The 27,512-nt window shown below is 27.3% G+C and overlaps 2 protein-coding genes and 1 long non-coding RNA gene across 3 annotated transcripts; all 3 read left to right on the top strand.

Moving 5' to 3' along the window:
• The first annotated feature begins 2,776 nt into the window (after window positions 1-2,776).
• On the top strand, window positions 2,777-10,727 carry LOC135930147 (uncharacterized protein DDB_G0286379-like). The gene is made up of 4 exons (XM_065466932.1): window positions 2,777-2,949; window positions 3,150-3,204; window positions 9,871-10,640; window positions 10,682-10,727. The coding sequence occupies exons 1-4, from the start codon at window positions 2,777-2,779 to the stop codon at window positions 10,725-10,727; spliced, it is 1,044 nt and encodes a 347-aa protein (XP_065323004.1).
• Window positions 10,728-12,268: 1,541 nt separating this feature from the next.
• LOC135930146 (uncharacterized) lies at window positions 12,269-20,727 on the top strand. The gene is made up of 7 exons (XM_065466931.1): window positions 12,269-12,381; window positions 12,902-13,018; window positions 14,689-14,811; window positions 18,350-18,431; window positions 18,970-19,162; window positions 19,801-20,311; window positions 20,439-20,727. The coding sequence occupies exons 1-7, from the start codon at window positions 12,276-12,278 to the stop codon at window positions 20,672-20,674; spliced, it is 1,368 nt and encodes a 455-aa protein (XP_065323003.1). The 5' UTR covers window positions 12,269-12,275; the 3' UTR covers window positions 20,675-20,727.
• On the top strand, window positions 14,870-18,095 carry LOC135930007 (uncharacterized). The gene is made up of 3 exons (XR_010572703.1): window positions 14,870-14,879; window positions 15,218-15,378; window positions 17,979-18,095. It is a non-coding gene; the product is annotated as an uncharacterized LOC135930007 (long non-coding RNA).
• Window positions 20,728-27,512: the final 6,785 nt, after the last annotated feature.

Genomic DNA, 27,512 nt, shown 5'->3' with positions numbered 1-27,512 from the left:
CCCTCAGAGTCAACATTATACAATATCGCACTTTTCCGTTGAACCACTGTTCCTTCAAGCCATCTCACAGTCCTTTCGTTTTTTACCCAAACTTTTTGCTTCTCTATAAATTCACGGGGCTCAACGTTCCTATCATTATAATTTTTTTGTTTCCATAACGCGTTTTCAGTCCTTTCTCTCGTAGATAATTTCCACTGATCTAACGTCGTCCTGAGCGGCCTTCCAAAAATCATTTTCGGCAGGGGATTTACCGGTAGTTGCGTTTGGAGTATTTCGGTGTGTAATTAAAACATTCGCTAAATTTAACTGGTCCGGAGTTCCATTTCTCCTTCCAGCATAGAAACGCGTCTTTATCGTACGTATATAGCGCTCAGCCAAACCATTCGACTTGGGGCTATAAGGGACCGATCTAAAATGTTTTATATTATTTTTAAAAAGAAACGTTTTGAATTCTGATCCAGTAAATTGAGTACCGTTATCTGAGACAATGTAACGAGGTAAACCAAATCTAGCGAAATAACTACGCAGATTATTTATTACACTCGTCGAATTAATATGTGTTAAAATTGCAACTTCAACCCATTTGGTGAAAGCGTCTACGCAAATTAAACAGTACTTTCCAGACACGGGGCCTGTCAAATCAATGTGTATTCTTTCCCAAGGTCGGGTAGGAATATTCCAATTGTATAATGGTACATCTCTGGATCCCGGTCTTCCTTCCTGACAACTTTTGCAGTTTTTTACGAATTCTTCAACATCTCGGTCAAGATTTGTCCAGAAGACATAGTATCGGTATAAGGATTTCATCCCCACTGTCCCCGGATGTCCTCGATGGATAACATTCAAAACCTCCTTTTTTAGGTTATCAGGAATGATGATTCTATCATTATAAAATAAAAGCCCTTTTTCGAAAGAAATATTATCTTTAATTAAGATAAATTTTTTTAAACTTTCCGAATAATTATTCATATTATCCATATGCCAATGATTTTTTATTAATTTAACAATCTCTTTTAGATTTATATCATTGATCATTTCACAAATAACTTTACTTCGAGTGAACGATAAATCATCAATTAAATTGATCCTTACTTCTCTAATTTCATTTTCAAATTTTTTTTTAACTTCATTCCTTTTTTCTCTCTCTACTCCCAAACGGGACAGATCGTCGGCGCATTTGTTTTGATTACCCGGCCTATGAATTATCTCACAGTCATAATTTAAAAGCTTCGTGGCCCACCGTATTAAACGGTTATTTGTTATCTTATTAAGGTTTCTTTTATCACCTAAGATATATTTTAAAGGTTTATGATCAGTAACCAAAATAAAATGTCTTCCATAAATGTACTGAAGAAACTTCTCGATAGCGAACATGATCGCCGAAGCTTCCCGATCAATAGTGGCGTAATTCTTTTCAGCTGCTGAAAGTGTCCTCGATGCGTAAGCAATCGGTTTCTCCTGGCCAGTAATAAATCGGTGTGCATTAACAGCTCCTAGACCATCTTCGGAAGCGTCACAAGAAATTACGACAGGAATATCGGCTGAATAAGGAATTATTGTATCTTCTTTTGATAATATTTTTTTAACTACATTAAATATTTCATCTTCTTTAGCTGACCAAAACCAACTCACATTTTTACTCGTTATTTGGTGTAAAGGCGCACAAATAGAATGTAAATTTTTAATAAACGATTCTTGATAATTTACCATTCCCAAAAACGAACGTAATTCTTTAACATTAGATGGTGTTTTACAACTTTTTATAGCATTAATCTTATCTTCGGTCGGGTGAATTCCGAACATGACCTAAATAAGTAACTGACCTTTCTCCAATTTTAATTTTATCGGTCGTAGTTGTCAATCCAGCCTTATCAAATCTTCTTAATACTTCTTCTAGATTAACTATATGATCAAAATTATTCTCGCCTGCAATAATTACATCGTCTAAAAATACACTAACCTTAGGAATTCCCTATAATAGGTTTTGCATAAAACGTTGAAATATTATCGGAGCGCTAGTCAACCCAAAAGGAATTCTTTGATATCGATAATAACTGACATGAGTCGAAATTACTAAAAGGTCTTTACATTCTGGACTAACTCCGAATTGTAAAAATGCATCTCTTAAATCTATCGTTGAAAATATTTTACCACCCATCGATCCTATTTGTCAGTCAACGAAAGTTGGTAGTAAATCGTTATCCATCGCTAAATATTTGTTGATTGTTAAACGAAAATCTCCGCATATCCGCACGGCACCGGATTTCTTTAAAATATTAACCATTGGCGTAGCCCAAGTAATTGGAGTCTTTGTTGGATCTACCTTCTCGATAACGCCTTCATTTAAAAGTCTGTCCAACTCAGCTTCAACGGTTCGACGCAACGGAAATGGAATTCTTCTAGATGGTAACGCAATTGGCACTGTATTTGGTTGTATCTTTATGACGGCTTCCTGTAATTTTATTTGTCCTAATTTTTTTTTAAAAACTTGCGGAAATTTTGAAACAATTGTATTTAAACTGGAATCTTTCATATTTATATTGTTAATACGAACTTCTTCGGGAAGTTTTATATCAAATTCTTTAAGAAAAGCCATTCCAAAAATGAGGGAATTCTCACCCTTAACTACCCAAATAGGTAAAAATTTTGAAATATTTTTTACTTCGACTTTCACTAAACATTTACCCAATACTTCGATTTTGATATGGTTATATCCTATTAGTTTATATGGTTATATCCTATTAGTTTATAAGCAGGTGATAATGTTGGTTAGCCTATGCGACTCCAGGTAACCTCGTCTATCACACTACACGCCGCCCCAGTATCGAATTCCATAGTAAGCTGCAGTCCATTTATCTTCGCATCGATTGTAGCTTTATTAACAAAAGACAGGCGAGGCGTCCGTGGTAAAATCATTTGTATAGCATGCGTTCTACCTTTCGCTGTGTGGTTTGCTTTTCCGCATCTAAAGCATATTACTTTTTTTTGACTGAAATTAGGTTTAAAACTTTATAAAAATGATTGTTGAATTTGTTAGCATTATAATTATTATTATTGAATTTGTTTACGTTGTTATAATTATTCCTAGAATAAGTATTTTTGGAAACTTGCATAGGCTTATGTTTAATTATTTTATTAACTTCTGTCAGGGTTTCCTTCTCCAATGAAGACAGCGCGATAGCTAGACGCACAGTATCTTCAAAAGTAATATTTCCTTCGGCATATTTTAACCGAAGTTCTTTGTCCAGCTCGGGTAACCCTACTCCTAAGATGAAAATATCCCTTAAGAGTTCATCAACCGGCGATTTAAAATTACATAAAGCGCAAATGCTTTTTAATTTAATTGAAAAGTCAATTATACTTTCGTTATTTTTTTTTAATGTAAAAAAATTATTCCTATAAAGAAAAATGTTAAAGACATCCTTAAAAATTTTTTCTAGATTCTCGATTAAAGTTAAATAATTTATATTATTTAAAATATTTGGAAAATAAAAAATTTTAATTTTAATTAAATTTTCGGTGCCTATATAGGCCAATAAAAGATCCTTTTTTTTATTTTCATTGAATATATTTTTTACCTTGTGAAAATGAGTTCTATATTATATAGGTAATCCTGAATATTTACTTTTTCTTTGACAAATTCTGGATTATGAAATTGAGAATGTTCTTCAATCTTCTTCAGAGGCATGGTATAATTTTAAACTTTTTATTTTAAATAATTCGTCGTCGTCAAAAATGACTTGAAAAATAAATCGTCGTCGCCAAATGAAATGATTTGATTAATTTATTGTAAAGTTGTAAAGTGATTTAATATAATATTATCAGCTATATATATATGTTTTTCTATTTTTATAAATTATAAATAAATTGAATCTTTAAGCGAATATAAAAAATCAATTTCTTGTAAACAACAGAAAAAAAATGGGGTGGTTTTTTAATTCAGCAGTGTTTTCCATCAATAGACCCACACAGTTTGGTAAATTCCACTTTATTTCAAACTCCTTTTAAATAATAATATGCATAAATATACTATACCTGAACCGAACCTGAAAAGAACCCGGGTATAAATTTTGCCGGGTTCGCATCCCTGGATTTCTCACTATGCTAAATAAAAGTAAATTAACATAGCACATAACTCTTCTATAATCAAATTTTTATTTAATCGGGCATGGGCTTTTTAACTCTCCTTTTATTTCTCATGAGGATTTAAGTAAGTGGCTTTGCCTCTTGCCCTGCGGCACAGGTAACTGCGGCCTGTCCAAAAAACGTGTATGGTCCTTTAATTATTTAATGATTACCATCTTTTATCCACTGATGGGCTTTTCATGTGGGAATCAAGCGTTGCTCTGTTGTATTATAACTCTGTTATATATATGATGCGTAGGGCTATGAGCTTAATATCACGTATCACGTAAACTATTCAATTTGGTTTCCATATTCTAATTACGGTAACATATTTCTAGCAACAATTTATATTATAACTTATTTAATTCTTATTATTCGTATTTAAGTTATATTATTTTATCCTTCATTATTTGTATATATATATATATATAAGATCATTACATTTTGTAAAATTCATTAATATGTAATTTAGATATTTTTAATATATAAATTTTATACTATATAAAATTAATTAACTTTAATTTGGGTAAAAATAAACGATTTCAACTTTAGGTCGAATTAGAAAATGACCTTATTTTGGGTCAAGTCCATAAAAAGGACCCAACTTTCGACTTTGTATTTGACCCTAGAAAGACTTTGCAAAAAACGACACATATTTGAGTTGAGATCGTTTTTTCAGCTTTTACTAAGGTAAAAAATAAAGGCCATTTTAAGTCGGAGTCGAAAAAAAACGTCCCAGATTTTGGATCGAAGTCATATTTTCCGACTTTAAAAATCGAATTATAAAATATAGATGAAGCAAACAAAATAATTTAAATGTAGTTTTATTCTTTACAATCTCTATGGTTGAAATTAATATTTAAAGAAAATATATCTTAAAATTAATAATTAATAAAAACACTTGGGGCACTTTTTAACCTTTTCTGGTAGTTTAGCTTATTTTAAAGATTGTATTGATTTTTTTAAATAGAATTATTTTAATCCTAAATAAATTAAAATGATTCACCCATCTGATAACTTGACAAGAACCTGTCATTTAAAATTGTCATGTAATTTACCAAAAACAAGTTAGCCATCTTCATTGTCATTCATAACCTTTGCTAAATTAGCAGCTACGTTTCTATAAATAAAGTATTTTTTAAATAAAAAAATAAATTCCTGAAGGCTATTACACACCTAAAACATACCCCAGTTCTTCACATTTAATTAAGTTAATTTCAGGATTAAATTAGCATAAATATTGTCAATATACTATTTTATCATTAAGAATTATATAAAAAAAATTATTATAAAAATAAATATGTAAAACTCTTAAAAGTTTAATTTAAGTCGTTAAAATTTAAATTTTCATTTAAAAATTTTCGTGAGAAATTTTTTATTAAAAATCATTTTTGGTCTAAATTACAGATCTCAATGTATCTTTATTTAAAAATTATTTGATAAGTTTACCATTATCTCTAGTCTTTATTAAATAAATTAACGAGACCATATTAAATCTAAATCCTTGTATTCAAAAATAGATGCGAAAATTGGTGTTCAAAATCTGCCTTAAAAAGGTGGGAAAACGTGTAGGTATGAAATTATAGGTTTCGAGAACATATTTCTTAATCGTCCTCATTTCTGTTTTTTTTTCTGTTACCAATATTTGAATATATTTGCAGATAAACGAAAATAGAAGAAATTATTTTATAATAAAAATGAACCAAAATTTTTTATTGGGACACGACTTGCCTCTAAGAATCAAAAAATATATCTAAGAGAGCTCACTGTTAAGTATGTCCTGCCATGAAAAACAGAATAATAAACATTATATCTTAATTGTAAAAAAATTATTTCACACCAATCGCATCGAGTCTCCTAAAAAATTTTAAAAAATTTGAGCACCCTGAGATTATAAAGACTAGTGACGCCGCTGACACAAATATGGTAAAAATTTATTATCATTGATTATAAATATTATATTTTGATAAGAGAACTTATACATTTGACCCTGCTGGTAAGTTTATTTCTGTCTTATAGTTATGGGTTAATAGTATACTATTATAAAATTTCCTGATTTTTACATAATAATTTAATGATTTATAAAAATAATATGACTCAAATCAAATTCTTGCATTTCAAATTTTCTTATAAGATCCAATTATTATAATTGTCATTATAAAATCATTTTAGTTATTGAAAATGATATAAATACCCAATGTTGATTCATGAATTACTTTTCATTTCCAAATTAATGTATGCATAATTATGAATACTCAGCTTCATTGTTCATGACTTTCATTATATAAAAAGATATTATTATTGCAAATGCATATTACTTTCGTTTATTAACGTTATCATTTATTTACTAAACTATAATTTTTTTTGATTTAGGGCATTAAACTTAATATAAATATTATTTGGTTTTTTTTCCAAACCCATTTAATTTAATATTTAATTTAAAGTATAAAAACTTTGCTTTTTTATAAACCGAATTTAAAATGATCTTATATTAAAAAACAAAATGCGAGAATCATTCTTAAAATATATATAGCTTTATTTCCACTTTATTATATTTTAAACGAATTTTTACACTATTTAATATTAATTAAGACATTTTCTAAAATATTATTATTAATATTAATATAAAATTGAATGACGAATCTTAACTCAACATGACTTATAAAAATATTATCCATGTAAATTTTAAATTTTTATACATTATTAATTTTATAATAAAACAATTAAATTATATCAAATCTGATTAAATTTTTTTTCTTCTTATAATCTTAATTCCAGTTTGCTTCTCATAATAATACTAAATAATCGATAAGGGAGAGCGGGGATCTTATGAGTCCGAGGTTTTTAGCCTTGGGGTTTCTTTTAGAGAACTACACAACTCTAATGGTTATTCCAAAAATGTATAACTCTATTATGCATATGCGGCTATAACTTTTTTAAATATCGGACATTTATAAAAATTTTTTTAGCACAATATATGGTCTATACCTTCAAAAGTGACTTTTTAAAATGCTATAATTTATCAAAATTAAAAAATAAACTATCTTATGTAAAAGATTAAATTCAATTCCACATAAAATTACTCTTTATTTGAACAAAAAATATGTTTGAACTACCATAAAATTAAATTTTAAAGATATTGAGGGTTCGGTTCAGAGGTTTATATGAGCTTTTGAGCGTTATTTTTATAATTTATTTTTGCTTATTGATATTTAAATATGGTAAGAAATGTGTATTAGAGAAAATAAACAACTAACAAATGATGAATTCATTAATATATTTAATGAAAATTTATCCTTGCTCCTTTATGGCGAAAACAAACTAAGGTTAAAGTAAAAAGATATAAATCAAGATTAATGGAATAGAAAGAATTTAAATTCCACAAGTCAAGAAAGAGCATACACAATTATCTAGATAGCTCATTCTTCCCCAAAATTATTTTTTGGAAAATTTAATACTGTTAAAAAAGTATAATTTTTTTTTAAAAAAAATTTTGTGCAAAGGTATGAGATTAGCTCAACACCAAGATAAGAAGAATATTAATTGGATCAACTCTAAGTAGTATAAATATAATTTCAATGCAAAATATCAGCTAAAAAAATAATACATAAAGTTAAAAAGTAAAAAGTTAATCGAAAAGCCGCAAAACATATTAATATAAAATAATTGATTGAACTCGAGATAAAATAATCAATTCAAAGAATGTACAAAATTATTTGCCTTTTAGGACTCGCATGCTCCCCAGTCTCTCCTAATAATATTGTTAACTAGAATTAAGAAAATAAAAACTAATATTTATGAATGAGCCATTAAGGGAGACCAGGGCTAGTCGGCGCAAGTGGCATTTCGGTTCAGCGGATTTTATTACAAGACCAATAAAGGCCATTATCGTACCTTTGGCCTCGCATATTTCTTATATATTTTGATTTGGTAAGAAACAAAAAATAAATTCGTTCCTAAAGATGGTAGCAAAACGGACCTGCTAAGAAGATGCAAAATTTACTCCTAACTCGCCTCCTCCCCTTTTTCTTTTAGGTTCAATCCGATTTATTTTATTATTATCAGAACCTGGGGTACATGGGCCGGGCCGTATTTTATTTTTTATTAATTATTATCTATAAAAATTAAAAAAATAAATATAATACATTTAAAAAAAATGTGGGCCGGGCCTGAAAATATAAAACCCAGGCCGAGTCGTGCAAATGGTACGTATGCAGGTCTTTGATTATTATTATATAAAATAAAAAAAAGGGAAGATATTTTTGGCGAAGTAGGTTTTCGTTAAAGGAGTTCAAGTGACTCGTCAAATTTTTCCAATCAATTTAAGGTCGAGTGGGGGAGGAGTTTGCAAAGCCATTGATTGAGGAAAATTTTTGACTTAATAAATATGGGGAGAGTGGTTGAGAGTAAATAAATTTTGTCACCACAAAAATATAATTTCTTACAAATTTCTTTCACCGCTATCATATAAAAACTATATAAAAATAGAATATAAATTTTTTAAAATATATAATACAAAGCTAATTTTGAATGTTTTTTTTGCTTGGCAATTATAAACATTTTACAAAAAAATGATGATTCAATGGGAAAAAATAAAATAAAAGGTAGGATTGTTTGACACTCTGATTTTGCAAATCAAAAAAAAAAAAATTCAATTCTTACAAATTTTTTTAAAAAAAATGTTATAATTTCCCGTTTAAAAAAAAGAAGTCTAAACTTTTGAATTTGTTTGAAAATAAAAATATTTAGTTATTTACTATTATAATTATAATATTTTATCATTTTTTAAAATTTTTCTAAAAAATTAATTAGTGTTTTATATTCTATCATTTTTTTTTTACTGTGGATCATATTTTTCACTTGTTTTTATAAATTAAAAAAAAATATGTAATTTTTTAAAGTTTAATTCAACATTTTCATAATCCGTATTCTGATTTAAAATTAAATACTATCAACTTAAAAAAAAAAATCAAATATGAAATTAATAAAATTATATTATTAAAACAGCTATTATAAAAAAAATATTTTTTTATAAATCAAATTTGATTTTCTGATGATGATATTATTAAAATATATAATAGCCATTATTTGGTCTTCTTCAACACAGGTAATATAAGTATTCATTTTTTAATAAAAAAATAATGATGCCTTTTTAATGTATTATATATTTACAGAAATAGTTGAAAGGCTGAAGTCCAGCTTTTTCTTTTTTTAATAAGAATTGAATATAATTCTATTTTCAGAATAAAAAATAACTATACTAACAATTTGCTCTAACAATTTGCTCTTAATTATTAGAAATATAAGAAAATCTTTAGAATCACCCAATAATAGTTCAAACCATTTTTCTCAATAGAATGCTATTTTGAATTAAGAACAAAAAAAATTAGCTAGTATATCACAGATCTTATTTTTTTTCTTGTCTTTAAGACCAGAATCCTATAATATCAAAAATTTAAAATTTAAGTTTAGAAACTATTATCTTAATTGGTAAAGGATAAATTAATAGAAAAATATTATGTTCTCATTTAGAAAAATGGACAGAATTAAACCTGCTTATTTAATTTAATTATAATTTTTAAGGTTATTTATAGTTAGGATCGGCTAAAACTGGTAACAGAAAATGGCTAGGTTTAAAGAGATTGGGTCAGCAAAGATTTTCAATCTGATTATTTTTGAGTTTGCTAGTTTAAAATAGAAGTATAATCGAGTTTTTTAAATGTTGAATGTTTAACAATTTATTAGATCATAGAGCTGGGTGCAGATAACACACTATCCAATGAAATTAATGTGGTGATATCTCCACAAGATCTAAATCAAAACGATTTTGAGGAAAATTATGAATTAGGTAATATGGTCCATAATAATAATACCGATAAACTATTGACGATAGATGATTTTGCTACAAAGGACAGTCATTATCGTTCAGGATTAGGTGAAAAGGTTTTAGCAGCATTATTTATAAATGACGCCGAACATGACAAGAACACAAAATACGATAATTATGAAGAAGGGCTTCCTAGACGGCATTCATCAGAGTCACCTTTTAATGACATTGATAATGATGAAATTAATAATAACTTCGTCCGTAAAAATAGGTATTCAGATAGTGATAATTATAACTACCTTACTAACAATTTGATAACTGATAAAGTTGAAAATGATAAAGAGTCTCAAGATATAAAAGATAATATGCATAAAAGATCAAATAGCGATGCCGGTCCTGGATTTATAGGATCCTTGGACCTAAATAATCCCATCCCTACATCACTACTAAGTAAGGGAGGGTTTTTTAGTCGCGATTCTCCAATATTTCAAGTTTTAGAAAAAGAAAATGAAAAGCAAAAACAAAAAGACAAAGAAAATGAGATTAAAAAAAAGACAGAACTACTTCAACCTTCAGAGTCCCCACCTTCATCACCACCACCATCACCCCCTCCACCACCCCCTCCACCACCTCCAGCCCCTATGAACCCCATAAATTCACCAAACCACATAAGTAATCCTACCATTTCGCAAAACAATGCCAACGCCTTAATTCCAATGGGACCCCCAGGAGGATTTATGTCAAGTGCAATTCAAAATGGTTTCAATCCAAATAATCCAATGCGCAGCATGGGAAACGCTGGTGGACCTCATGCTTCTGAGTCCGGGGCCTTCATTCCACCGCACATTAAACCATATCTGGATTCTTTGAACCAAAAAAATCGACAAGAACCTCCACCACCTCAATATAGACAAAGGAGTCATCCTCCCCCGGACAGAGACGAAGATTTTCAGCTTGATTCAGGTATTATATATTCATTATCTTGTTTAATTATAGTTTAGAATTTTACTTTAATTTTCTAAATAGATTTTCGTATTAAAATTTAAATAAATATATATTATATATTATTTTGACATTATGGTTTATAATATAAAATTTTATTAAGGTTAGTTATTAGGAACCAATGAACATCTGTTTCAAAGTCTAAATTTATTAAATACATCATTAATATTAAAAAATTGTATCCTTTTGTGATGGGTGAAAAATTAAAACTTAATTATTATTATATTTTAATACCTTGAACCCTCAACTTTTAAAAGGGTTCGGTTTTGGGTTCTGGTTCAATAAAAACAGGAGGGTTCCGGTTAAGGTCTTCACATTCCTAGTTATTTTAATTTAATATAAAACCCATAACAATTTATTAAAAGAATTGAATATAAATAAATAAATAATAATAGGATACGAAAAAAATATGAGAAGGCGACCCAGTTACAGAAATAGTGAACAGGATAGAAGATCAGACCCTCGTAATCCCTACAGAAATCCTTCTTTCTTTACTGAAAGAAATCGCGAGAGGAACATGCAAGATAGACATGCAGGTAGACCGCCTTACCCATCATATTATAGGGCTAATGAAAACGCTGTTTCCAATACAAATCCAAACACTTATGTTAAAAAAATTATGCCCCCCTTTTACTTTGAGGAGCAAAATGGAGTACCACCTTTTGTAAATCATGGTGAAAGATATCCACCTCCCCCTAATCAAAGGTATAATATGATGCCTCCCAAAAGTCAAATTATGGGCCCTCAATACGTGCCTTCCCTTTACAATTCTAATCAAAGACCTGTTGGATTTCGAGGTTTTTAAATTTTTATGGAAAATAGACGTAGTCAAAAAAGGAAATATAATGCCTAAAGTGTTCTTCTCTCTATTGGCTACCGTTAAATCTATATTTTTTAGATATTATTGATAGTTTTTTTTATCATAACATTGCAATTTTTATGACTTACACATTTCATAAATTGATAAAACTCTGTGTTTTAAAAAAAGTAATTTAAAAGCCACTAAATTTTTATACTGTTAAATTCTTAAAAGATGCCATCAAAATGATAAAACTATTTAATATGCTGAAGTATATTCGTTTTAATTTAACAATAAGCTCCGCCTCCACAAAATGATGGTACCAACTATCAATTTAATCCAATGTTTCCATCGGAATATTCTCCAAGCCATTCCGTGAATGAAGAAGAAGAACATTGGAAAAATAAGGCAGACCCATGGGCTCAAGAAAATGGGCACACCCGGAATATTGATGTAATGAAGGAAAGAAAAATGCGGGATAGGATGAACAAAGAACGAAGAAACAGGAGGCGTAAAAAGGTTATGAGATGGAATGATAGGCATAACACTAGGAAGGTGAATCAGGATCATAAAGATTGGCAAATGATCAAAAAAGATTATCAAAGCGGTGAAGATGATGGGCTTAATGGTAAATAAAATTTTTTTTAAAAAAAAGTAAACTTACTGGCTATGAAAAATAAATAGCATTTTTTTATTAATAAATTTTGAGGATGCTTATATATTCTCGAATATGAATAATATATTATTAATTAGATAAAATATATAATATGTCGTGGTGAGATGTAGAATCAATGAAGATTCGAAATCTCTCATTCCTAAATAATTTACTGAAAGCCTATTTTAAATTTGAAAAAACGGAATTGACCAGAAATATGTTTCATCATAGACAGAGTATATACACACAATTTTTGTCATGATTTTAGTGTCTTTTTTAAAATTTAAATAATACAGATTAAAATAATTTAGAAATAATTTAAAGGTTTAGGGTAAAATTAAAATTCACGTTGAGGGTACTTTACTCATTTTAAAATTATTTCTTGTCAAAACAGATCAAATTTTAATGATATTTTATTTTTTAGAGATTCTGATGTAGATTTTATATCCCAATAAGCCCTTATTTCATATATAAATTGAAATAAAATCTTTAGATATATCGAACAACGTAGATGATCAAACATTGGCTGCCAGATTCAAAACCTTTAAAATTCCTATTTTACCCAAAAAAACACTAAGATCGAATTCTAAAATACCTAATAAAATTGCAGGTATATTTTTTGTTATATTATTATATTCCATCTATAATAGTTGACCAAAAAAAAAGAATTGAGTTAGAAGAATAATAAAAAATAACCCTAGAAATGAATAATTTATAGTGCAAACGCTATTTCAAAATTACTATTTATTTTGTAAAAAAGGAACTCGTTATTCAATACAAAATAGTAACGCGTTACTCGTTACTTAAAGAATACTAAAAATTATATAAATTAAAAAAAAAATTTTTTTCCACATAAAAATATAAATAAACTTATAAAAAAATAATATATTTATAGATAAGATCTTTTTTGCAATATTTATTATTTATTTTTAATAACAAGCGATTTTCAAAATTTTGATCAGATAAACAAGAGAGCTTAGTGCTCAACACGGCTTTCGCTTTGCTAAACACATGTTCAATTGGCGCAGATAATGGCAGGGTTGTATTATATCTAATAAATAAAAAAATTTTAATTGGAGGAATTTATTAAAAATATTTAAAAAATTTATTTTCAAAAATAAATTCTTATTCACAAGAATCTTCATTCCGATCCTCATCAAATTTCTTTATATCAGAATTTAATCTGAATTTATATTTTTATTTTCATATGCCTTTTTTTGGGTTGTTACTATATATCGCAGGTAAAATATTTGAATTAGAGTTAGTGTTCTTAATTTTCTTTATTGGTGTAAATGTTTTATACTGGGGCCAGGGTAGGGATAAATTATCATCATCCGAGGAAATAAGTATTATTGGCATATGTTCTTTATAAAATAAATGATAATATTAGAAAATATAAATTAACATACTTTTATTGATTCAATATTTATTACATTTACAAACTCTGTATGATTTTCAATAACAAAAATGTAATAAATAAAATTTAAATAAAGAACTTTGGTGGTTGATATGAATTAAAAACTCGGTTTAAATTATTTATTAAATTTAAAAAAATATATAATAAAATAAATTATATTTTTTCCATATTTTTTAAGTAGAAATTTTAAGTAACGAGTAACGTATTGCGCTACCGGTACTCAAAAAAATAAATTTCGAAACAAGTAACGAATGGCTGTCTTTTTCCTCAAAATATTTTATATATGTTACTGTACAGTAACTAATAATTTATAATATTTATTTGTATAAAATTATAAATTTGTAGAAAAAATAGAATAAATAAAACTTTAAAAGGCATCATAACTAGAGCCCTGTAAAGTGTTCATTTCGCGACTCGAGCCCGATCCGAACCCTAACCTACCCTAAGAAATATAATTATAATCAATAAAATAAATATGAGCGAATTAATGACTTGAAAAATTAAACTCCTATTGAGAATTTCAACTTGGAACTTTATTCACTTTTTTGCCACTTTTCGTGCCCAAAATAAAATTTTCCATTGGTTATTTTTGTTATTTTGAAAAAAAATTTGCAATGAAAATATTTTTGGGTAAAATGTAACAGGTAATTTTATATTTAAATATCAGTTTAATCAGTAACATAACCCTTAAATTTAATCAGGATCTGGACCCATTCCCTAAGTCAATGAGACTTACACCCTCCCTCATTGATCTATGACTGCCATATAAAATAATTTAGCTATTTAGGAGTGTCATGCACTAAGCATCAGATTTTAATTGTAGAAAACTAATTTAACTTTATTTTGCATTGATTAAATATAAGATATCAAGGTTCAATGCGATATCTACGACGAAAGCATGGCTATTTTATTGACTTTTTTGAAACCCTTTAAGGGCGTCGTTTATTCCAAGGGTTATTATAAAAGCGAATTTTGTAGGGTCAATGGCAATCACGAGAATCAGGTTTCAATAAGATTACCATTAGACGGATGCGGAACTGTTCAGGAAAATGAAGTATATATTATATTTAACCCTATAAATAATAATATTTAAATGTAAATCGATTCCGGTAAAATCAGATTTTCAAATGTAAAAAAGATACCAAATAAAGTTTATATAGCACAATCATTTTTTGAACGTGTTTTCTTAATTTGAATGTCTGATTATCCAGAATTGTATTCCAGATTTGTGTAGAATACCTATCCTATTAATAGTCAATTTTGTCATGAACTTATAAATTAAATTAAATTTGTTTAATGACAATATAAGCAATTCCATTAATGTAACGTATATATTATGTAATTAATTCTATAAATTAATTAATGATAATATTTCAAATAATTTTTATATAGATTAAACAACTGGAAAATGGTGTGCTGTCTTTTCATAACACCGTTATCATAATGTTTTCATCCAAAAATGGTGTATTAGAGGGAAAAGATAAAGCATTTCACGTGACTTGCGAAATAGATACGACAGGGGTTAAAAGAGTCAATGGGGGACTAGATGTCACGTAATAATTTTTATTTCATATTTAAAAAATATATAGGCATTCTTCGACAAATATTACTAGCAATTCAATTGATATTTCGAACAAATAAAAAAAAAATCCCAAATTCGAAGATAGTATACAAGAATAAAAATTCTAAATGAGAAATATTGATCGATGAATTAAAGCTATAATATGTATATTCAAAGTGCTTTAGTTAACTTGAAATGGCAATAATTAAGAAGTTTAAAAATTTCTTCGATTAAAAAATAATAATAAGCAAATCTAAATCTAAAATTAAAATTATATTCTGAACTGGAAATAAAGTTAAGTTAGACATTCAACTCATTATGGAGTTATGATTATATAAAGAGATAAAGATGATACAATTTTTACTTAATCTACATAATTTTTCCTTACCCGCCCCCCCCCCTCTATTTTCTAAATGACTTAAGCTAAAGTTTAGAATCATCTCTCTTATAACAAATTTGATGGCTATAAAATTTAAATTATTTAGAATTACTGTAATGGTGGATAATTACAACATTTTAATGAATTCTGATTTATTAATCCAGAGGTTTTTCCAAGCTTTAGTTGAGAATGTGCATTGGCTGCTCATATCTCTTTGGTTGGGTAGAATAAAGGCTATCAATATAAGAAATTTCAAAAAATCTATAGTGAAATGTATATATTATCAGAGTTGTTAAAGTATCTCGAAACTAAAATGTCGCATATAGGTATCTGTATCTAGATACACTTTTATAAAAGTATCTATATCTAGATTCTATCTTATGTCTGTATATGTTTTTAGATACTTTTAAAGATACATTTTTACTTTTATTTAAGGCTTTCTTATCTTAAAAATAAAAATATTTGTAATGAAAAATTTTTATCTCATATAAGCATAGAATATGATTTAAATATATATTATAAAAAATTAAGATTAATATAATTTAAAAAAAATATAAAATATTAAAACTTATATATAAAAAAATATATAAATATTCATTAATTATTATTTTTTTCCATTTAAATCCATAGATATCAATATAAGATTGATATTTTTATCATGTAAAGGAATATATAAATCCTTGCTTAGCCATGATGTGCATTAATCATTAAAAACAATACCATTGATGTGTATACGAAATTATTTTAAGCAAATAAATTTATTTAGAATTTTTTAAATAATTTTATAGATTTTACTCCAACTTTTAATGAATAAATTATAAGTTTAATGTAATTTTTTTTTTTGCACGTTTTAAATAAGAATTTGTTCGAGATAAGAATAGGGGTATTTATTAACAGTTATATTTATTTTTTCATATGATGTTCTATAAAAATATTGTTTTCATATTTTGTGCTCTCATAATAAGCGTTACTCTTCAAGAAAAACATGATAAAAATTGTCTATCTACAGATACCTTTTTAAAATGGTATCTTATCTAAATATGCTTTTAGATGATGTATCTCTAGATCTATTTTTAGGCAATGTATCGGTATATAGATTCATTTAAAAAGTATATTTTAATTATTCTGTATATTATATATCAATAATATATCTTCAGTCTTTCAGATAAATTAATAATACGCGGTTCTGGGTCAAACCCAAGTCTATCAGGGTTTAGTTTTTCCCATAACTCATTAAGAATCTGGGCCCAAAATATTTAGATCTATAGTTTGGATAATTTACCCGGATTAAACCAGACCGAAACCGGCCGAGTTATGTTTACCTGGATCCGCCTATTTAATTATTTTAAAAAATTGAACCTGGCCGCACCGAACCCGATAAAAATGTTAAAGTTCAGAATCTGATGTAAACATTAATATGGCAAAAAAAACAATTTAAATGATAAACATGAAAATCTTATATTAAAAATTATATTAAATGAATAAAATACTATAAAACATAAGAAGGTGGAAAATAATTCCCTGAAAAAAATTATCCACAATTTTTTTCTTCCAAGGAGGTGGGAGGAGGGGAGGGGGAATTTTTGAAATTTGTTTAAAAAAATTATTCGGAGAATTTTATCCATAATATACATATTATAGATAATATACTGATTAAACATTTATTTCATAAATCTAATAATTAAATATGGCATGCAGATATTTTTATGCTATTCTAAATATTATTTTAATTGAATTTAGTTCAAATGTTATTTGTATAATATAATTATTGATATTTAAATCAAATATTATTTTGGAACTGATAAAAAAATTTGTAGAACTTTTTATCAATTTTTAAATAAATGGTTTTTAAAAATTATTTATAAACAAATAGAAGTATATAATTCGTTAATTTGTGTTTTAATAAAAAAGTGTACCATATTCAAATTTTTCCACCCGATCTGATATAATTCCTAAAACACGCATGAGTATAATCCCTGGCAGAGATCCATTTTCCAAACCAGAAAATTTGTTTGAACTAGGCAGCAGTGGGGTTCTCGATGTAACTTTTAAAGATAGAAAAGGTAAATTGATTTTTATCAATCTGAGTTAGCTTAGAGTTTAATTTAAAAAAGCGAATTGATTGTGAACCATTCTACCTGATGCCTCCCTCCTAATTTCTTCGTCTTTTAAAAAAGATTAAAGGAATTTAACCTTATTTTTTTTTAAAATAGGAAATTCGAAACAACACAAATCAAAGCCAGAGCAAATATAGTGCCAGATGCTTGGTTAAGAGTTTTGGACGGAGAAAACCCTTTTGGGAACCCGGCTAAATATTTGATTCTAGGCGGAAATGGAACTTTAGATGTTATGGTTTATGATAAAAAAGGTCGTTATAAAAGATATCTAAATTTTTATAAAAACATATATTATTATTATTACTCTAAATTTTTTAAAAAAAATTTTGTGCTTATGCATTGGTTTAATGGTTCTTTTTTATATAATTAAAATTAGGGGTTAAATGGGATAAGAATTTGTAAGTTTAGCTTACATTTATAGATTTAGATATTGCTAAATATAAATATTAATATTTTTGTCTTCTTAGGATTATTCGATTTATACTTATTCGATTGTTATGCTCACGATGGTATGGGTAACGAAAAAATTAGATTGATTGATGAAAACGGGTTAACGCAATTAACATATCAATATTTTATTAAGTCAGAATTGTTAATTTTTATGAAGTAGAGGAACGTAAAATTGATTTTTTTATACCAGTTTAGAACTTAAGAACGTAACACTTGAAAAAGTGGGATAAATTTAGTAAACCTCTTTTAAAATTTTTAGGAACCAGAACACATTTTAAAAATTTTAAGGGTCCATTTCTGGAAAACGGTTTTAATAAGAGTGTAAATAATTTAAAAAAATTTATATTGCCTTTAAAAGAGTGTTTGTAACCAGAAATAAAACCTGTCTCTCAGAACCACATAAAAATTGGGGCTATCCCAACTTTATTTTTAAAATTTTTAAGGAACCAACAGACCCATTTTTTTAAAATAAAATTGAACCAATAACTCTTTCTAGTTTAGGTTTCTAACGTTTGTACTAAACCAAAAGCTTTGCTGTTTTAGGGTGTTTGAAATATGCTCACTATTATACATTTTGCTTATACGAAAACATAATTGATTATATATATCTTTAAAAATATATTAACCAAACCGGTAGCTGCCCAGAAAATGAAAATTTGATAGGAGCTCAGAGCAGGAGTGAACGAGTATTAGATAAAATGTCTGAACGGGAGGACTATGACACGTTTGAAAAACATGTGTATGCTCCTTTCAATGTCTTTAAATTTCCAGATGTACCAAATGTTTACTTTGATTGCTATGTCCAAATATGTTATAAAGAATGCCCCAAGGTTTTTTTTTTAATAGATTCTTTTAAATAAGAAAATTAATATTTTACGTAATTAGAAAATTACTTTTCCACCCTTTTAATTTATCACGTTTATAAACTGAGTATTATAGTGTTCTATCTCCATATTATAATTTTTCAGGAAAGAATTAGAAAAAAAAAATTGTCTTGCATTTTTTAATAGTTGATACACAATAATAATGCAAATATAGGATTATTCCAATTCCCATTTTATATTTTTATCGTTGATATGAGAATAGTGAAATGAAGAATTAATTTATCTGGATAAAAAAATGTATTTTTCAAAAATGTGGACATAGGAAAACTATAATATTCAACCAAAGATTTGTAGAGTTATTCATAATTTAATGTGTAGATTAAAGCTAAGATTGTTAATGAAGTAAGTAGAATAATAAGCACAAATATCAGGCCCGTAAAAATGAAGAGGGTGAGCAGCGATCTGGGTTGCCAATATTAGTCTAATTTGGTGGCTGCCAAATTTTGCTTATGCATTTAAAGGTGCATTGCAATTTTTAAAAAGCTAATTTATTTTCGCCTCGCACCACAAAATGACTTTATCTCATAGCCCTGAATATCATAATTTTTTTATTTGAAGTAAATTTAAAAAAAACCGGTTTTTAGCCAGTTTGTTCAATTGATAGATACACAGCAGGAGATGACAACGATAATGAAGAAGAGGAAAGAATGTCTCCTAACGAAAGCAGGATAGGAAACCATCACCCTGACATTCAGGGGGATTACATGGAGGACATGCCAAGAGAAACTAGCCGTAATTCGGATGATGATGAAAGTGAAAAGGAGAAGATAACGCGCGAAGAAGAAGAGTTAGGACGGGAGATTGATAGAATCAGAAAACGGCCATTCGATATACCACGCGATAGTTTTCATGAAAGATTACCTTTAGTTGTTTCCAGGGATAGAAAGGATAGGAAAGAACGTTCATTTGCTAATAATAAAGTTAAAGAGGGTGGAGTGAAAGTAACGAGCAAACTGTTCAAGAGGCAAATCACCACATATTTGGTTAAAAATGATTCTGATTCTAAAAATGGTAGCGGAAATATGGGGAAGACTGTTAATCTATTCAGCTCGATTGCCGTGATGATACCAGGCGATAAAAACACTTTGAGCGAAGGTTATTTAATATATACAAATACAATGTTATCGTAAAATTTCAAACCTTAATGGCTTACTTTTATTTAGAACATTTTATTGTGTCTGTCAACCGAATACATTAATAAATAACGATATAAAATAAATAGATGGCATATATTTCGCTAAGGTACCCACAACAACAGTTTCAAGTTCATGGTGCTTTTCCCCTAATAACTTCATGGCTGTAATTATTGCTTCAACACTTTTGGTAATCCTGATGATAACTGGAATGATATACACTTATCACAATACCCATATCAGGGAAAAAAGCCATTCTATAAACAAACACTTGTTTCGCGGTTACAATAGAAAATGCCAGGAACTGGCAGAGGACAAATTTTAATATTATTATATGAGTTTATATATGATTTTGTTACACAATGAAAATAGAAATATTGACAAGTTATTGAATATTTAAGACGAAAAGAAAATCTTTAGGTATTTAGTTTATATTACAACAGTTTAATTAAGTGTAATCAATAAAATAACAGATAGTCTCAGTGTTGTTTAAAAATATCTACATTTAAAAGAATCACGCAGAGTTGTTAAACGGCTGGATTTGAGCTGATTTGTTAAAACATCTAATTGAATATTTTACCCAGAAAAATATTATCTATGCTTCGAGATTTTGCTAATCGATGTCCAAATCTTTGTGCCATCTATAAGCAAAATATTTAGGCTTGCGTAATATTTTTTTAGATAGAATAATCAGTTAGCCTTTTTTAAGAATCAGTTCAAATCGAGCCATTTAAAAACAGTAGAATCACGATACGGATATTTTCCTAAAAATTTCATCACTATTCGAAAAAATAATTAAAGTGGAAATTTACCCTTTATTTTTTTTTTACCAAATTAAATTCCATTATGTATATTATTTCAAGTTCAAGTCTAGAGTCACCATCAAGTTTTTCATTATTAAACAATCGCTCAACATTGGAGCTTGAGGGTAATGCAGTTATTTAATTGAATATTAAAAATTGTGATTAATCGCTCAACACTAGCGCTTAAGGCTAAATAGTGTATTCAAGTTTTTATACAAAAAAAATTAAAAAATTATATATAATATAAATAAAAATAAAAAAAATTTTAGTAAATATTCTTTGACAAAAAAAAAGAAAGAAGAATTTTCAGGGGATTTCTATCAAATTAATGATATCTATTTTTCCAAAAAATAGTCTATTGAAGTTGTAATTCTTATTGGAAATTAAATTTCTTGATTTTAATTTTAATTATATATGAATATTATCTTTTTATCCCAGTGTTAAATCAATATCATACGTGTTCCCCATATTAAAATATTTTCTCGTTATTTTGCAAAACAAAGGCAATGTGAGTAACGCGTTATTTGTTTATTTTGGGAAAAAATAACGCGTTGTATTCGATTACTATAAACATAATAGATTGCTTAAAAGTTTCATTTTTATTTTAATACCTTAGCTTATAATTTAATATTAATTTAATCCCTCTTCTGGATAAAATTTGAAAAAAGAATTAGGTTGTAATTGTTCAAGAACATAAAAGCTTTGATGGGTCTCTGATCTAAAAACTCAGCTGAAATTATAAAAAAAATCTAAAACTTATCATATATAATCCCCGGGAACATCGTTTACTAATTACGTTACTTCAGAGCTATGAATATTTATTAATAGCTAGATTGGAATTATAAATTCAAGTTTTGAAATATATATTTAAATTTCGAAATTATGAATGGAAATTTATATTTTAGTAGTAACTAAAATCGATATTTTTAAATAAGCCAATAAATGTATTATAAATTACCTGGCATATTTTATAAAGGGTATGATTGAAAATTCTATGTTAAATAATTGTTTATTATGTATTTTTTTTCTATGAAATATTAATAAATTCTTATACTCTACAGAATGGAGGGATCTACATTGGTCTCAAATTAACAATGAAAAAAGGAGTTTTCATAACTTAACATTTATTCTTGCAATCCATTTGGTTCCACCGACATAGGCTCACATATATCTCTCCTGTTGGAAAATACACTATTTTTGGCCTTTTCTGATGATGCATATATAGGTGCTTCTACCAAAGGAAGGGAGTATGAGATAAGTTGATGATGACGTAGGGAATTGTGAAAACGTCAATTAAAATATTGTGGGATAAATATTTTGAGAGCGTAGGGAGAGGGAGTTAATAATTAGGGGTAGAGGGCAATTTTTTAGGTTAATATTTTCAATAGCTTAAGAGGCGCAGAAGGGCTTTTGTTAATAGTTTTGACCCAATAGAATAACCGGTCTCTGTTCTCCCAGCTTATTAGGCCTTCTTCCTTCTCAAAAACTTTTTCAACATCACCAACCTCCTCATCAGGACCAAAATCACAATAGAGGAGATTGCACATTTTCTAAATTGGTGTCAGATGAAACCTAATATATCTGGGGAGAGGAGATAGTTGGTCGATGAAAATAGATCCTTACATATATCACCCCAAAAAAGGGATACTATGGTAATTGTCGAGTCCTTAGTTGCCTTTTTTAACTTAGTAATCTGAGCATCCTGTTTGTTTGCTTTTCTAAATCATGATCTAATCAGGAATTCTGAGCCATCCAAGAACTTTGACCTGGAAATAAACAATGTTGTCACAATAATTCGCTTACGATTTAAAATATTTCTTACTTACACGCGTATGTTGTAAACCCTTTGGCAAGGATACATATTCTCTAAAAGAATATACAATAGCGGGTTTTCTCACTTTAATATCTTGTGCAATTTCATAATCAAACCGTAGCTGGTCATTGCCATAATTCTCCAATGTAGAAGTGATGAAGTCTAACCAAATATAATATCAAACTAAAAGTAGTTCTTTAGTATAAAGGGTGATTAAGTATTGAATCCTTCCTATTATCGTGTTAGACTGTTGAGGGTGGTAATTAGATAACGCCTTACCTTAGACTATTTTATCTGTTTTAGAGTTATCGGGTTGGCATAGAAATTAGATACCTTACCGAAAAACAACCGTTGGATCTCAGCTTGGAAAAGTTTTTATTAATCAATCTACCCTAAAAGTTTAGGGCTAGGATTGAAGGCAACTATTATGGGGTTATGATTAAAATATTTATTATGGTGATATTGCATTTTTAATAAAATTTGGTGGTGGTTAGTGAATTGCCATATGTTGGCATACACCCCTCATTCTGACTAATATATTGCAATCCGTTTATAAATATTTTCATAATTTTAGAGTTTTATTTAAGGTTTCCAGAAATTTTATGATTATAAAGTGTTCCTTCGGTGTAAATTTTTTTTCAAGAATAACATAATAGAATATTTTTGATGTTTACATTATATGTAATTTTAAATTTTAAAGAACGTAAGATCAGCATCAAAAAGGGAAATTAAATAATTTAATAATAATTCCTACTCAGATGATGGCCTGGAATTTTTAAATAATTTAGAATTACAGCGTATGATTTAAAAGCTTATCTTTTTAACCATCTATTGCGTACATCATATTTGAATACACATACCATAAAAAAAGGTATAAATTTTAATATAAAATTTTATACAGTTTAATACACATATATTTTATTTACTTTTATAGTTAATTTTGTCAAAAATGAAAGAGAGCTATCAATATAAAAAATCTAAAATACTTAGTTTACATACAACTCTCGAATAGTTGCGTTTTTTCCATGTTATAAATCATATCATTTCTCTTGTACAAACTTTTAAGGAACAGGAAGTTAAGAATCCTATTAAATAAAGGTAAAAGATATATATAAACATATTGTTATATTCAATAATAGTGTTTAAAATTTAAGTTTTAAGGTACTAGTACCCAGATACATAATGCGCACAAATGCAATATGATTTGGGCTTATTTGATTATTTTTTTTTATATAAATGTTTTTTTATTTGCTATCTACATCCAAAATGTACTATATTCCAAAAGATAGTTCTGATTCTAACCTTAGTGGTTCATGAGAAAATTCTTGATTCAAGATCAGCAGATGTTGATTCTAGCGGAAATGAGCCATTTCAACTATTGGTACCACTACATTCCAATTTTAAATTGTGTTTTGATAATTGATTCTGTGGTATAGAACTTCAAGTATTACTTGCCCAAAAGGATATTGCTACAGCGAGAGCTAATAGAATTTATAATTGCCAGTTTCCAACTGTAAAAGAATTCTAAAAGATGGAGCGTGGATCTTTTATCAAGAAGAAGGCAACAGTAAATGGCATGATAATAGGTTTGTAATTATTCTAAGTACGTATATAGGTAGTTACCCTGTTGGAGATTATGAACGGTTTGATGGAAAGGAAAGACGAAAAATTTAAATTCCGTTCCAGCATCGTTTACAATGGGAGGTGTAGATTTAATGGATTCATTGATTGCTTTCGAATTCATATAAGATCACATAAATGGTATCCCCGTATAGTATTCCATATACTTGATATGATACTCATAAATCTTGGTTATATTATAGGCGAGATTTTGTAACTTTAAAATTACCGGTAAAAGTACAGATGCCATTATTAACATTTAAAATTTCAATAGCAGATACTCTGTAAATCTAACAAAAATATAACGCTAGCGTAAAAAAACGAATATCAATTGACATCAAATATAAAGAAAAACCTAGCAAGGGGACGACAAGTCTTATTAAATTAAACAAGATTAGCACATTGGCCAAAATAAAAAAGGCGCGATGCAAAAACCTTGGGTGTAAGTTACGAAAGTGATTTGTACCAAATATTGTGTATCAATATGTTTTACTATAAAAAATGATTGTTTTAAAATATATTTCATGAAAATTAATATAAATTTGTTTTATTACATTATTTATCAAATAATAAAATTATATGTCTTTATTTTGTAATAGGTATTGAAAAAATATGATATACTTTTTACACCTATTGTGTAGTTAAATACACTCACTGAAATATTTTTTACGGTTTAAAAAATATTTTTTTTTAAAATTATTTTTATTTATCAAGGGCCCTCCCTTTAAAGACAAAAATAAGTTTTTAAAAAAAATCATATCATTTATTTATATGTCGCGCAATAGAGGGTTAATATGATTATATGTTTATACCATTTTCCATAAGTGTGAATATTTTTGGGATTTTTTTTTCTCGGCAATTGCTAATTTATCTTAACTGCTACGAGGCAGAAATGTCTATGCATGTTAAATCCCAGTATGCATATGTTTGCCAATATCTAGAGATTTGGGAAATTATTTATAACTGAAGTATCTAATAGTTCTAGGGAATATTGAACATCGAATAAAGATTTTGGATAAAATGTTTGATCATAATTATAGAATATAATGTCTTAAAATTGTTTGTTCATTGATTTGAGGTATTTAAAAATTTATGTCGTATAAACAGCGAATTTGGACCGTATTTTTCAATTCAAACATTCTTATTGGCATATATTTAACTTAGTTTCTAAGAAAATGCAAATTAAGATTGTAAATAAATAATATTGCCAAGCTGCAATCCAAGATCTCGATTCTCATAGAAGAATCCGACATATTCAATTAAAGCAACCTTTATTATTCATGAGAAAGCTGTACCCTTACACCTCATGATAATTTGATTTTCTTTTTTTAAATAGTTGAATTTAAAGATTAAGATAGGGTATTGCTGCATTACTCAATCTTTTTAAAATCAGTGAGAAGCCACCAATAAAGTTTAACCCTTTTCGGTAGGTAGAATGACAGTGTCAATTTCTATATGTATTTTCTCATATGTTTTGTCTATTGAATTTTTTTTACAAATTGCTATCTTACGCCATCGATGGCAAATATCATAGATAAGAGTTTAAATCCTAGGCTTGAATTAGGAGTCATAGATGCATAATTAATTTTATCATGTTATTTTTCGGGGGGGGGGGGGATCGTCTAAAATTTTATGCCCATTTTTTGTCAATTTTATTCTCCAACTCCCATTTAAAAAAAAATATAATAATCCCCTTACCGCATATTCTAGGGAGGCATAATGTATCTAATATTATATCTGTTATAATATAGGGGTTCCCGTTCTAAATCGCTAAAACAAAAATCGCTAAAAATTGGGAACATGGCTTATATCTCCTAGAAAATTTTTAAAGTAAATTTTAAATTAATATTTAGATACTAGGGGATTAAATACTTGTATTTAAATTGAAAATTTACAAAAAATCGCTAAAATGGAAGAAATATCAACCAAATTCCCAATTTGATTTTCAAAACTGGGATTTTGGATGTATTTCTTCCATTTTAGCTATTTTTTTTAAATTTTCAATTTAAATACAAGTGTTTAGTCCCCTAGTATCTATTAATATTAATTTCAAATTTACTTTAAAAATTTTCTAGGAGATATAAACCATGATCCCAATTTTTAGCGATTTTTGTTTTAGCGATTTAGAACCTATCCCCTTTTAATAACAGAAGAAGAAAAAAAGTGGTTGAAATAAAATTATAAATTTAATTAATCAAACAAAAATGAAATTCTCAACAAATCAAGTTTTGTTTCTTTTGATTAAAAAAAAAGATAGAAAAATGAGTACTTATGTTTTGAAAAAATATTTTACACTATTAAGTTATATCTAGGTTACTAAGTTATTTTGATTAATAATTAAAAGATCATGGAAGAAAATTATATTATAAAACATCAACAAAGACTTTATAATATATTAATCTATCAACCTTATTATTTAGACATAACATTTATAAAACATTGCATAAATGGTAAAAAAATTTATTAGGTTTATATGATATCCAATATAAAATATATTATAATATCCATTTTATATTAAAATATAATATTAAAAATGTTAATGTTTAAAAAAAAAAATTATATTAAAAAATAAATTATATTAAGATGCATTCGAATAATTTATACATTAAAGATAAGATATAAAAAATTTATTAATACACTTTTATTAAGAATATCCGAAACCTATTCATCGTTAAAATAAAATATCCTTTTAATATAATATTTTTAATAAAAATTATTACATAAAAATTTTAATTTGTATTGTCTAAAAAGGATTATTTAAGAAATAAATTAAAGATGTTTAATATTGACTAATAATTATTCCCTTTTAATTAATAATTTAATATTTTTTTTCGGTCAATCTTCATTTTTTCTATAAATCTCAAAAATGTTTTCTTGTGATAATATAATAACAACATCTTTATTATTTTTTCGAGTCATCTAATAAA

Source organism: Gordionus sp. m RMFG-2023, chromosome 5, assembly GCF_954871325.1.
Source record: "Gordionus sp. m RMFG-2023 chromosome 5, tfGorSpeb1-WG-v2, whole genome shotgun sequence".
NCBI classification, from domain to species: Eukaryota; Metazoa; Nematomorpha; class Gordioida; order Chordodea; family Parachordodidae; genus Gordionus; species Gordionus sp. m RMFG-2023.
Note: the sequence above shows the minus strand (reverse complement) of the source record. Positions and strands in the feature narration are given on the sequence as shown.